General features: G+C 35.5%; 1 protein-coding gene across 12 annotated transcripts in view; it reads right to left on the bottom strand.

The window, feature by feature from the left end:
- The window catches only part of LOC105479522 (KH RNA binding domain containing, signal transduction associated 2), a 634,913-nt gene that overhangs the window by 258,973 nt on the left and 361,289 nt on the right, over positions 1–14,651 (bottom strand). For all 12 annotated transcript variants that reach the window (XM_071096918.1, XM_071096922.1, XM_071096915.1 and 9 more), the window contains exon 5: positions 2,812–2,939. In XM_071096918.1, coding sequence (XP_070953019.1) covers positions 2,812–2,939 — 128 coding nt within the window. The remainder of the gene's footprint in view (positions 1–2,811; positions 2,940–14,651) is intronic.

Genomic DNA, 14,651 nt, shown 5'->3' with positions numbered 1-14,651 from the left:
CACACCAGCCATCCACAAAGCTCAGATTATTTACAGGAATAATTATATTCTTCATTTAATTTGATCCTTCACCTACTCTTAATGATATCACCAATTTCTCATCAGGCTAGACACCAAAAATTTATCTTTCTCTTGGGGAACCCTTCTTATCCAACATCTAATTGGCATTAATTCATATAAATGTCAATCTCTAATCTGGCCCTATCCCTGTCTATTCCAAATGCTGCTCATTGTTACCTGCCTTGGATGATGGACTCATTTTCTCATTGGCTCCCCTGCTATAAGATGGTTTCTCTGTCTCTGTCTCTCTTTCTCAATCACTGTAACTCTTCTGCATCATCCACAGTGATAACTGAGTAGTCTTTCATATAAATAAATATGATTACTCTCCTTTTTAAAAAAACTCTATTAGTTCTATGTATTAGTTCTCAATGTGGTAAACAAAAGCCTTCAAAATTTACCCCTAATGTTTCATTTTCCAGTGACTGCACTCACTGTAACATGTAGTGGTGATATGTGTTTAGAGATGTCATATATTTTTATTCATCAATTATTCAAAATAAATTATTATTACAATATACAGATGTAACACTTTATTCTCTGATGCACATTATTATTGGAAAATTAAAGTTATAGATAGGATTATTGAAATGCAAATTGTTTTAATTAAATATATTTTCAACAAATTATATAATTTAAAAATATTCTAGATATCATCTTTTTGAATGTAAGTGTAATTAAATAACTTCATACAGTAATAATTTCATGACTTAATTCAAATTAGCAACTGTTAACTCATGCAAAGTTCTCTTAGTAATATGATTTTCTATTTTGCAAGGCTATTTTCTTATTCATTTTAAATTGTAGATACAGTTCATCATACTGTTTGAAACAGAAGACAATAAAATTCTGTTTCATTTCCTCTCATTAATGCTAGCACCGCTAATGATATCAGTACAGCATTGGAAGTGAAATTTAATTTTTAACGTTAATTTAATTTTATTTTTATGTATATAGTATCAGATCTGTATGTTATATGGGATTAAACAGTAAAATCTTTCAATCAAATTTTTCTTCTAAGAAGATATATTAAAATCCAGACCATAATGCACTATCCTATATTCAATTATTTAAATGGATTGAAATCTTAGAATAAGGCTTCTCTGAAATTAAAATCTTATATGGTCCACTCAAAAATGCCAGATGCAAAATTCAACTAAGGGATATCAATAACAAAACAAAATCTATTACTATGATGATTTCATACTATCAAATGCAGATAAATTCATTATTTTAATGCCCCCCCCATTTTAAGGCATACGAAATAGAAAAGTGTGTGCCCTCCTCAGGCATCCTAAATATATATTTAGTTTCAACCACATAAAGCTGTAAAATTGGCATTTGTTGAACTACAAAAGTTGCAATTTCATATGATTTAACTTATGATTAAATCCATTAAAGATGACTAGCAATAATGTCTTTTTTACCTCATCAAGATGAGTTTAGAAATGTACACGGTTTTATAAAACACTCATCCCATAAAAAAGTACAGTATTGTGTTATGTCACATTAATTCTTAGCATAAACAAATGATCCTGAACAGCATTAGACAGCTTATTTTTGATTTTTTAAAGATAAAATATAAATAAGCTCTAGAACACATTCAGAAGTTTTGCTTTTAGTGAAACAGAATTTCTAGAGTTACCGCATTTTACCTCTAGTAAATAGTATTCCTTGATATTTTATTTGGTAATTTATCATTCTTTACTTTTGTTTCTGACCAGTGAGAAACATTTTGAGATATTTTTGATTTAAGTGTTAACAAACAGTGGCTATGTTGATAGTGGTGGTTGAAAGTATTTGAAGTATAATTTAAGTAAATAAACTGAATCTGAAAAATATCTTAGCATATCTTAAGATAATTTTCATGTAATATATGAAATAATATTTTAGATCTCTGTCCTTTAGAGATTTAAGGGCCAATTATAACAAGGTGAAGAGAATGATTAAATCACACAATTGTTCTGTGAAGGCTATGAGTATTTTTTACTTTAACTCTTTTCAAACCAATGCCTTCTATTAAAATCTCAAACAATTCAGAATCCTGCAAAACAAATTCTAATACAAAAAGATACCAATTTCTTTGCAAATAAGCAAAATCAAATAAAATCCTCTCTGATCACCAAGAGGAGCTATAAGTACCCTCTGAACTTTGAATATCCTTACCATCAGCCATGCAAGAAGTGTTCTGGCCTTCTGGGCTGATGGCACATATGTTATCTGTATCTCTCTCTGTATTTCTATCTATCTACTTCCTTATCTAGCAAGACTATATCAATTCAAGGACCATTTAAAACACAGAAAAAGTTTACAGTTTTCTCTTCATACAAGGGTATCTTGGTTTGAAGAGGTGAATAGTTGTATCATCTGTGTGTTCTTATCCTGAGGATAGAACAGGAAAGTAGAAAATCTCCGGTTTGCTGCCTTATTTTCTCGGGGTAGTTGTTAAGAGTATAAACTGTGAATTCTGGAGTCAGACTGTCTACGTGACCCTAGGTTAATTTCCTACACCTTTCTCTACTTTAATTTCTCACCTGTAGTTGCTAGTTATCTCCTAGTATGGAGGATTTGGTGAGTTAATATGTGTAAAGCTCTTCTGTACCTGATAAGCTTTCATCGTTATTGTTTTTGCTGTGGTGGTAGTGATTGTGGCTGACGTTGCTGTTTACTGCTAGTGATAATCATGACATAAAGCAGGGCAGAAAAGGCCTGCCATCATCCTTAATTTATTTAAAGTAAGAATGAATGTACCTTGAAGGAGCTGTGGGAGCTATTCTGATCCCTCTGCCTCTAATACCTCGGCCACGACCAGAGTCCTCTGAGCCATTTAAGTAAGATAATTCACGTAGTTGTTCCTGACGAATTTCATCATTGTAGTCCTGGAAAAAAAACATGATGTGATGAGTTAAAAATGGGACATGCCGTTCTCAGAGTTGGAAAAAAAAAAAAAAGAAACAAAACAAAACACAATAGGAAATAATTTTTTTCATTTGTTTCCTGGAACCTTATATGCAAAAATATAAAATGATATTAAAAAGTGTATATATTTTAAATTCCTATTTTTATATAGAGAAATTGGAATTGCATATTTTATCAAGAAAATACTCAGCAGGACATCACATTAGATTTGCTGAGATGTGTTAGCTGGAAAAGGAAAGACAGCAACATAAAACAAAAACTTGGAATGTACTAAAGTTATGATTGTTAACATGACAATTACTAAATAATAACTTCATCTGAACGAATGTGTGTAGAATATGAATGACTACGTGATACTCAAATAGTTTCTGATGCATAAACAAAAAACAGCCATCCCAAGGGTCCAGAGTAGACACTGAGCATGTATTACAACCATAAAGAAGTAGGATAGTATGTCTCTACTTCAGACCACCAGCAGCTGCAGAATCCAACTAAATAGCTTGATGTGAAATATTTATTTATTTATTTATTTTCATTTTTTATTTATTTACTTTTTTGAGACACAGTCTCTGTCACCCACGCTGGAGTACAGTGGCATGATCTCGGCTCACTGCAGTCTCCTCCTCCCGGGTTAAAGCAATTCTCCTGTCTCAACCTCCGGAGTAGCTGGAATTACAGGCGCACAACACCATGCCTGGCTAATTTTTGAATTTTTTGTAGAGACAGGGTTTCGCCATGTTGACCAGGCTGGTCTTGAACTCCTGGCCTCAAGTGATCCACCCACCTCGGCCTCCCAAAGTGCCAGGATTACAGGCATGAGCCACTGCATCTGACCACAGTGTGAAATATTTAAACACTACAAATTTTCTACGAGTTCCAGTATTGGCCTAAGGGAAAGTGTGAGCCAGAGAAAAAGGCAAATTTCACAATAACAACCAGAGATTCAGTCAAAGTCAAAGGGACTTTTTCCTTTATCAGGGCAGAAATATACCAGCCAATTCAAGAGGACACAAGAGTGGAGCTGAATCATTAAAGGTAAATGCTACCTTCAAAAAACAAGTGCCAGTGTCACCTGTTTCTCTTTTTGCTAATCAACACACACACACACACACACACACACACGCTCACACACCCCTGGTTGAATAGTACAAAATTGAGTAACTGGTTATTTGTGCCAAATGGCCAATCTGATCAATTATTTTTCTGGAAACATAGTTTAAGTGAAATCAATCTAGTGGCTCTTCTAGTGGTGAGGAGAGGGGTCCAGGAGTTAACACTATATTTGTAGAGGTTTGGCTAACAGCAATATTGTCTGAGGCCTATCTGTGAGACTAAAAATTAAGATTATCATCCGCACCAAACGATGTCAGTGTAGCTCTGCATACGTGTGGTACTGATGAAAACTGTGTAGGGTCACCCACACACCTCTGTCTAGAAAATGGCAAGGAAGCATTCAGCCTCCAAGGATTTCTTTGGCACAGCTTTACCTCGTGCTCTAGAAACCACCTAGATTACAAGCAAAAAGCCCCAAAGCATTTCACTTAATTTTATTTTTAGCATGTTGCTTTCATGTTTATATTCTTCAGCACCTGATTATAGTGATAATAGCCTCAACACAGTTAGCTGACAGAAGAGCCATAGAGGAGAAAATTATAGTTTCTAACAAGTCGTATATTATTCAATTTCTACCTCCTAATTTTCTCATTCAAACAACTAAACTTAAGAAGAAACATGTCTATTATTTTATTAGAATCAGGAAATATAATGAATTGCCACTACTGACTGAACTGACCAGGTACTATCAAAATGAAACATTAATCCCATAATTTCACAACGTAATGTTTACCAGTTTCAAAGGGGATATTTGTAGCTTCTTCTCTGAGGAAAACACATAGATACTTGGGGTGCTTATGAATTGTAGAAAGATATGGATTGTCACTGTTGGCAAGACTGAGGGTTAGAATAAACATTTTAACAAATTGCAATTGAATTCAACATAGATAGAAGTGTACCTTAGAGCATAAATATTTTTTACACCAGAATCAGAAAATATAAGAATGTAGATGTGATCTTATTCATTTTATAATAATAAAGAATATGAAGAAGAAGAATGAGGAATAGGAGGAAAAGGATGAAGTCAAGGAGGCTGGGGAAGAGAGAGAGGAAGAGCAACATACTAATCAGATGGTGTCACAGACTAAGCCAATTTGTTCAGGATTCCCTGCATCCATATCCTTAGATAGTTTCCACCACACTGACTCTGGGATTTGCCATGTGATTTGCCTTAGCTAAAACATCATGACAAAAGCAGAGATTAGAAAAGTGCTTGCGTATTGGAGCTTTCCTTTTCTTCTTACTGGAAATCCCTATGCCACCTGGTGAAGAAGCCTAGACTAGCTTTCTGGAGGATGAGAGGTAACATGGAGAAAGGCTCCAGTCATCCCTGCTCTCCCTGCCATCCTGTCTGAGTACCCAGACATGACAGTGAGGATTGAATCTCCAGATATCCTAAGCCATCCTGTCCCAGTCAAGCTGGTGCAGTCAGAAAAATCACCTGGCCAACCCCAGAATCTGGAGAAATCGATAATAAATTGCTGCTTTATGCCAGTAAGTATTGTGGTGGTTTGTTTTGTGCAAAAGCTAACAAATACAGAGTGGACCAGTCAGCACAGTACATGAGAGATATACTTGAGGAGCGTACTTCAGCAGCCTTTCTCCAGCCCTGCCTAGAGGGGGAGTTCTTGGGTCCATGTGTGATCTGAATGTTTCTTGGAGCAGCTGTAGCCTTAGTTGGAGGCAAATATATCCAAATGTCATATCCTGGTGTCACTACAGTTTGAATTGCCCATTTAAATCTTTGCTCAGAGTCCATGCTCACCAAGTCAACTGCATTGGAGTTCAGCTCCTAGACAGAAATCTAACATGGAGGGGATTTATTATTATTAATATGAATATCTGACACTGCAGGTTAATTCTTAGTGTAAGCAAAGCAACTAATATAATGTAACTGAATTTCTTATGAGCTTAGCTAGAGGGCTATGCTTTGAGAAATAAACCACCTGTCAGAGTTGTGGTGGCCAAGAGAATACAGACCAGCAACTACAGAGGTAATTGACCAAAGATTCCAGTTGCTGTGCTCTAAAATCCTGTTGCTTCCAAGACTATGCTACCCAAAAGCTTCTCCCAGCTGATAACCAAATGTGGTTAAATGCTAACACAGATCCATTCCTGGCCACACAGGATTGCTCTAACTATGCCTCCAGGGATTCCTTAATAGCACTGCTGAACTTACCTTATAACTTCATTGCACCAGGGCAATCCATAAGGATTCCACCCCTCTTTCCTTGAGGTCAGATATTGTAGGGCGAGGGCTCTCCAGCCTTCTTTGGTTCCCTCTTTTTTAGTCACAAGAAGATTTTCCTAATATAACGCTTACATGTTTAATCCCATTATTACATCTGCTTCTTGGAGGACCCAAACTAATATATGGACTGCTGATAAAATCAAGTTCCTAAGATCACAAGGCTGAGAGCTTTGGTAAATCCATTTATGATAATGATAGTCGAGCCTAACCCATTCAACATACTTTATACTATGTATGATTAAATTGAACTGCTTGTTTCTCTTTTACTTTAAAGTGGCTAGAGAATGGTTAAACATGAAATTGACTACTGATGACCAAAGAGGGTAGTAATGAGTATTTTTAAGAAAATAAATTGTATGTTGTCCAATTTTTTCAATACTTTACTTAATAAGAAAATAACAAAGACTCATGAAGATGGGTCATATCTTGAGCCAGAGATTGGAACAAATTGGTTGACACAGATAAATTGTGGCAATAATGAAAAGATTAGTGCGTTCATGTGTGTGGTAGAATATGAGAGAGATAATATGGGCAACCACAGGTCATTTAAGAGTGCTCTAGTAGAAAACATATGGTATGAATGGGAAAGGTAGAAACAAATGAAGTTTCCAGGTGCAGAAATGGCTAGAAGTATAATGAGTCATTAGCCAGAGAAAAAGGGAAATGAAAAAAAATTTGAAGGTGGAGAATTTGTATTTGGTTCGAATAACCTTCTGTTTAAAATGTCAGAGAGACCTTCAGGCTTATCTTAGAAATTCAGATATGGGTTAACGGAGTACATTTGAGTGTCAACTACACATACTTGTGATAACTGAAGGATGAAGACTGTCTAAGAAAACAGTAAAATTATGTATAGAGACAGAAATTTTCTAATCATAATTTTAATGCAAATTTATATCACAGAAAATAGTTGATTTATCAATTGCAATATTTATATCATTAAATGCTAACTTACCCAGATTTTTAATAAATTCTGGTTTTCCTGATTAGATAATCAAAACATATGCACCACATTATTTATAGCAATGAGGCACTTAAATGCTTCAAAAAAAAAAACACGGAAGAAAATTTTTTTTTTTTTTTTTTTTTTTTTTTGAGATGGAGTCTCACTGTATCACCCAGGCTGGAGTGCAGTGGTGTGATTTCGGCTCACTGCAACCTCTGCCACCCGGGTTCAAGTGATTATCCTGCTTCAGCCTCCTGAGTAGCTGGGATTACAGGTACCTACCACCACACCCGGCTAATTTTTGTATTTTTAGTAGAGACGGGGTTCCACCATCTTGGTCAGGCTGGTCTTGAACTCCTGACCTAATAATCCACCTGCCTCGGCCTCCCAAAGTGCTGGGAATACAGGTGTGAGACACCACGCCTGGCCGAAAACACTTTTTAAAATGTCTAAATCTAGGGATAGTTGAACTCTTAAGTACTGTCTAGACTGAATATATTCTGTGCCTTATATTTTCAGCTATTAAAATTTTTATTTTCAATTATTATGGGTATATCACATGTATATATATATATATTTATGGAGTAAATGTGATGTTTTGATATAGGTATATGATTTGTAATAATCACATCAGGACAATTGGGGTATCTATCACCACAAGTATTTGTCATTTCTTTGTATGGGGAACATTCAAATTCCACTCTTTTAGTGATTTTAAATTATACAATAAATTATTGTTGACTATATTCACTTCGTTGTGCTACCCCAATACTAGATCTTATTCATTCTATCTAACTATATTTTTGCACCCATTAACCATCCCAACTTTCCCCCCTCCTTCCCACTATTCTTCCTGGTCTCTGGTAACCATCGTTCTACTCTATCTCAGTGAGTTCAATTGTTTTAATTGTTAGCTCTCACATATGAGTGAGGACATGTAAAATTTGTGTTTCTGTGCCAGGCTTATTTTGCTTAACCTGATGACTTGTTCCATCTACGTTGTTGCAAATGACAGGATTTTATTCTTTTTATGGCAGAATAATATTCCATCCTGTATACCAACCATGTTTTCTTTTTTCATTCATCCATTGATGGATGCTTAGGCTGATTCCAAACACTAGCTATTGAGAAGAGTGCTGTGATAAACACGGGCCTACAGAAATCTCTTTGATATACTGGTTTGCTTTTTTTTTCCTTTTGGATAAATATACCTAACAGTGGAACTGCTGGATCATATGGTAGCTCTATTTTTAGTGTTTTGGGGAACCTCCATACTGTTCTCCATAGTGTTTGTACAAATTTACATTCCTACCAAACAGTGTATGATGGTTCCCCTTTCTCCAATTCCTTGCCAGCATTTGCTATTGCTTGTCTTTTGGAGAAAAGCCATTTTGACTGGGGTGAGTTGATATCTCATTGTAGTTTTGGTTTGCATTTCTCTGATGATTAATAATGTTGAGCATTTTTTTCACATGCCTGTTGGAATTTGTATGTCTTCTTTTGAGAAATGTCTATTCAGATCTTTTGACCATTTTAAACTCAGATTATTTGCTTTTTTCCTGTTGAGCTGTTTGAGCTCCTTATATATTCTGGTAATTAATCCCTTGCCAGATGTGTAATTTGCAAATATTTCTTCCATTCTGTGTATTGTCTCTTCACTTTGTTGATTGTTTCATTTGCTGTGCAGAAGCCTTTTAGCTTACTGTGATCTCATTTATCCATTTTTGTTTTAGTTGCCTATGCTTTTTGAAGTATTACTCATGAAATCTTGCCCCAAACCAATGTCATAGACAGTTTCCTCAATGTTTTCTTTTAGTAGTTTCATAGTTTGAGTTCTTATATTTAAGTCTTCTATCTATTTTGATTTTATTTTTGTATATGGTTAGAGATGGGAGTCCAGATTCAATCTTCCTCATATGGTTATCCAGTTTTCCCAGCAACATTTATTAAAGAGACTGTCTTTTCCCTAATGTATGTTCTTGGTACCTCTGTCCAAAATGAGTTCTTGTGCATTATTTTTATAACATATATAATTTTCTAAACCCTGAAAGTTTTATATTATAGTGCTTTTTTCCAGTCCTTTCTTAAGCATTAGGTCTAACTTAGAATTAATCTTCATTCATTAGTACATGAGTCTAGCTGAAACTAGAATATCCTGTTGATGTTTATTTGTTGCATGTGTTGCTGATGCTTCTGTTATATAAAATTTTCAAGATATGAGTAAACAAATTATTCCAAATTTACTTTGGAAACAACATCAGAAATATATTACATATTAGTTCACTTGAGTAGTATTAAGTTCTAAGATGTGGGAGTCATACAATACATATGAATGAGTGGTTATAGTTTTATAGCATTTATAAATTTTATGCTCAATTTGCTAACATAGATAATCATTAAAAAGTAAAAACATGAGTTCTTAAATGGTAATGAGATAATTTATACTTACATAATATTATTTTAGTATTGTTTTATTACTTTAGTATTAAAACACTTGGCCGGGCGCGGTGGCTCAAGCCTGTAATCCCAGCACTTTGGGAGGCCGAGGCGGGTGGATCATGAGGTCAGGAGATCGAGACTATCCTGGCTAACATGGTGAAACCCCGTCTCTACTAAAAATACAAAAAACTAGCCGGGCGTGGTGGCGGGCGCCTGTAGTCTCAGCTACTTGGGAGGCTGAGGCGGGAGAATGGCGTGAACCCGGGAGGCGGAGCTTGCAGTGAGCCGAGATCACGCCACTGCACTCCAGCCTGGGAGACACAGCGAGACTCCGTCTCAAAAAAAAAATAAATAAATAAATAAAAAATAAAATAAAAGAAAAGAAAACACTCTGGAGAGATAAAGAGTTAGACAAATATTTACCTAAGTATGTGAATAAAGACAAAAGAGACAAAGGCAATTCCGAATGAACAAAGAGGAAAAATTAATTTCCAGTCATTAAAAATCAATACATAATAAAAAAAATTAACATGTGTATTTCATTTTTCTGGAAAACTAGAATATTACAAAACTTAAATAATCCCTAGGCCTACCCATATTATGAAGATAATGCTCCACTTGTCAAAAAAATCTAAGTTATATCTAGGGATAAACCTTAATGGTATGTTAGATAGAACTACAAATTACTGGGATTCCACACTTCAAATAGTAAAGAATGCTTTACTGTTTTGGCATATACCTGCAGTAAATGAAATATACACACTCTAAAAAGATTCCTCTTGCAAGATGAATTATAAAGTAGCTTTAAAAATGATGATTAGTTTAATCTTATGGCTTTGATTTCAGACAGAAAAGACTAAAGTTTGAGTGAACCTTTAAAATATCTACTGGGGCTTAAATAGCACATGCATATCATATATATATATATACACACACACACATATATATATATATATACACATATATATAAATATTTTGAGATGGGGTCTCTCTCTGTTGCCCAGGCTGGAGTACAGTAGCATGATCTCAGTTCACTACAAACTCCACCTCCCAGGCTCAAGAGATTCTCCCACCCTAGTCTCCTGAGTAGCTGGGGCCACAGGTACAGGCCACCATGTCCAGCTAATTTTTTTTTGTATTTTTGGTACAGACAGGGTTTTGCCATGTTGGTCAGGCTGGTCTCGAACTCCTGAGCTCAAGTGATCCACCCGCCTCAGCCTCCCAAAATGCTGGGATTACAGGCATGAGCCACCGTGCCTGGCATCATAGATATTTTTTATAATTGATCCGAATTTAAAATTTATTTTCCTATAGTGTCCAAATAATCTGCTTTTTTGCTATCAAAATAAATTTTAAAACTTTGTTATTTAAAATAATAGCAAAGATATTCACAATAATTTTCCATGTTCCTTTTGTCCAAGGTAAGGCCAATTCCCCCATTAAATAATTTCCATGAAATTCATGAGTGCTCCTTTTTGCCCGACAAGGCCCTCCCACCGTGACGCCATATGGTGTAAACAGTATACACAAAAGCTCAGACCAAACAGATGTTTGGATGTTCCTAGAAAGGACCTATGCTCATAGTCTGCATATTTAATGTATATGCATAATTTCCCAGTTACACACACTCATGTCCATCTGTTACGATGGCATTTTGCCCAAATACAAATTGGGAAGATTGTTTCACTTGCATATGGATGCCAGGTAATGACAGGTGTAGACAGGCTACCTGGTGGTGCAGTGAGGGACCATTTTCCTGCCAAATTCCTTCTTCTGAGGATACAATGGACACTGGTGCTGCACATTTAAAACTGTGATTATAGCCACTGGTAACATGTGAATGTACACTCAACTCTGGTAATGCCAATACTTTCAGAAATCATCAGAAATGATATGTATGGAAATGATACGTAGTCTTTAGCCTTTCTAGGCCATGACAAAGAGAACTGGAATTTTCTCAGCTCCTACAAACAGATTAGGGCACTTTTACTGCAGTAGTAAAGAAGGTGTGGAAAGTGTTGGGTTCTGCCCAATACCAGACCTGCAACTAAGTTGGAATGGGTAGCAAGCTAGTGCTGTGGTGGATATCATTTAGCAAAACAGAACATGTTGTTAGATAACATCTCCTAGCCACCACAGCATGAGTTTTAATCAGCCCAGACTCAGAACCAGAAAAAACCTCATTATCAAAATGTAGTCAAAGAGCAGTCAATTAAGATTTATCAAGCATCTGCTTGTGCATGACTCTGCATAAGTTTTATACAAAGGCTTTATAAAAGTTATTCATCAAAGAAGATTGGATATCACAAAGTCAAAATGTTGTGGGCTTTGTATCTTAAACAGTGAGTGATTGTAAATTTCTGTACCTAAACAATGTTTTATCTTATTTTCCCATTACTAAAGTCATACTGCCCATTACTCAAAAATAATCAGAGCATAAGATAATATCAATACAGATATTATTTAGACATTTTGCAGGAAGATTGGAAAGGCTTATTTTCTATCTTGTTTTATTTGACTTTATTAAACTTTGGCCACACAAGGTTTTAAGACCCCAGACCTTGTGAATGAGCAACAAAAAACTTATGTATTTGACGTTATGCTTTTATCCATCCTACCCTAGAAAATGAATCACTGTTCAGGGTAAATTCAGGATAGTAGACAAATGTTTAGATAATATTAAATGACAGATTTGACTTGTAATTCTAAAATTAACAAGTTTCATTTGTCTAGGTAAAGTCAAAACGACTACTTTTTTCAATCAATTTTCTTGGCAAATTATTGTACACATGATATAAGAGTTTTATTTCATTTAAAGTCAAAATAGGCATTGATTTAATACTTCAGCAAGTTATCCACCTTTATTCAAAAGTATATAAAATGAACTCTTGGTTGAGACAGAACTGATGGTTCTCAGTATGATCTCATGGGACCAAATCTTAACCAAGAAACTATAATAATAAAGAAACACTGAGAGAAAAGTGTATACATGCTATGCATAAAAAAGGTTGATAGGATATAGGTCCTGTAGGTGATATTTTACCAATAACCTAGGAATTCCAGGCCTTCCTTTGGACATGGAAAATTTATATATTCAAGACAGGGATGCATTTAACCTATTAGATGTTTTTTAAGTTCCTGAAGGAGTTTTGCTAAATAAATCATCCTTTTATGTAGTCAGTGCATTTTTGAGGAGCAGGTAAGTAGCAGGCACTAATGTAGGTTCTGGGAAGAGAGTGGAGGAAAGTTCTGATCCAGGGGAGTTAAAGCACATGTAGATGACTAGCTCCCTACACTTGTTCATGTAATGTAATGGTAAACAGCAATTAAAGAAACATTTCAATAAAACAGTAGGCACGGATGGAAGCCTTCTTTAATACTCTCTGAATCAGCGCATGCTCAATTCAACTTTGATCCTTTTTGTTGGTTTAAAATATTTAATTTATTTACAATATTATACCAATTATTTAGTGGCTGCTGCTTTTTGTTTTATTTTTAAAATGCTGAATTCTACATTTTTGGTTTAGAAAGAAAGACATTTGCTATATTTCCTCATGAGAAAATCGCTCCTAGAAGTTCTCCTATATATTTCCCCAAATGAAAATGCTGTGATGCAGCAAAAGAAACTACCATCAGAGTGAACAGGCAACCTACAGAATGGGAGAAAATTTTGGCAATCTACTCATCTGACAAAGCGCTAATATCCGGAAGCTACAAAGAACTCAAACAAATTTACAAGAAAAAAACAAACAACCCCATCAAAAAGTGGGCAAAGGATATGAACAGACATTTCTCAAAAGAAGACATTCATACAGCCAACAGGCACATGAAAAAATGCTCATCATCACTGGCCATCAGAGAAATGCAAATCAAAACCACAATGAGATACCATCTCACACCAGTTAGAATGGCGATCATTAAAAAGTCAGGAAACAACAGGTGCTGGAGAGGATGTGGAGAAATAGGAACACTTTTACACTGTTGGTGGGATTGTAAACTAGTTCAACCATTGTGGAAAACAGTATGGCGATTCCTCAAGGATCTAGAACTAGATGTACCATATGACCCAGCCATCCCATTACTGGGTATATACCCAAAGGATTATAAATCATGCTGCTATAAAGACACATGCACACGTATGTTTACTGCGGCACTATTCACAATAGCAAAGACTTGGAATCAACCCAAATGTCCATCAGTGACAGACTGGATTAAGAAAATGTGGCACATATACACCATGGAATACTATGCAGCCATCAAAAAGGATGAGTTTGTGTCCTTTGTAGGGACATGGATGCAGCTGGAAACCATCATTCTTAGCAAACTATCACAAGAACACAAAACCAAACACCGCATGTTCTCACTCATAGGTGGGAACTGAACAATGCGATCACTTGGACTCGGGAAGGGGAACATCACACACCAGGGCCTATCATGGGGAGGGGGGAGGGGGGAGGGATTGCATTGGGAGTTATACCTGACGTAAATGACGAGTTGATGGGTGCAGCACACCAACATGGCACAAGTATACATATGTAACAAACCTGCACGTTATGCACATGTACCCTAGAACTCAAAGTATAATAATAAAAAAAAAAAAAGAAAATGCTGTGATGATTCCTTCTAGCTGTAGTTTTGTCAAGCTATTCTGTCACAGTAATTTTCTTGAAGCTCTTTGTAAAGAGTATACAATATTGCCATGCCTGCCTCTTTACAAAAAGTTATCCTTTTATTTGGCTTGCAGTTTCTAGCTCCCCTCAAATTCAATCTTGGAAAAAAGAAAAAGGAAAAGAAAACACCCTGCATACTATTTCTACTATTCTTTCTGAATATTTAATCATATTAGAATAGGATAGTCCTTAAAAACAATTATTGCTCCACTTTTTCTAACCAGCATAATAAAGCAACAACAATTGCCAGATG

This window comes from Macaca nemestrina, chromosome 5 (genome assembly GCF_043159975.1).
Source record: "Macaca nemestrina isolate mMacNem1 chromosome 5, mMacNem.hap1, whole genome shotgun sequence".
Classification (NCBI taxonomy): Eukaryota; Metazoa; Chordata; class Mammalia; order Primates; family Cercopithecidae; genus Macaca; species Macaca nemestrina.
This window is presented reverse-complemented; position numbering and strand designations above follow the sequence as displayed.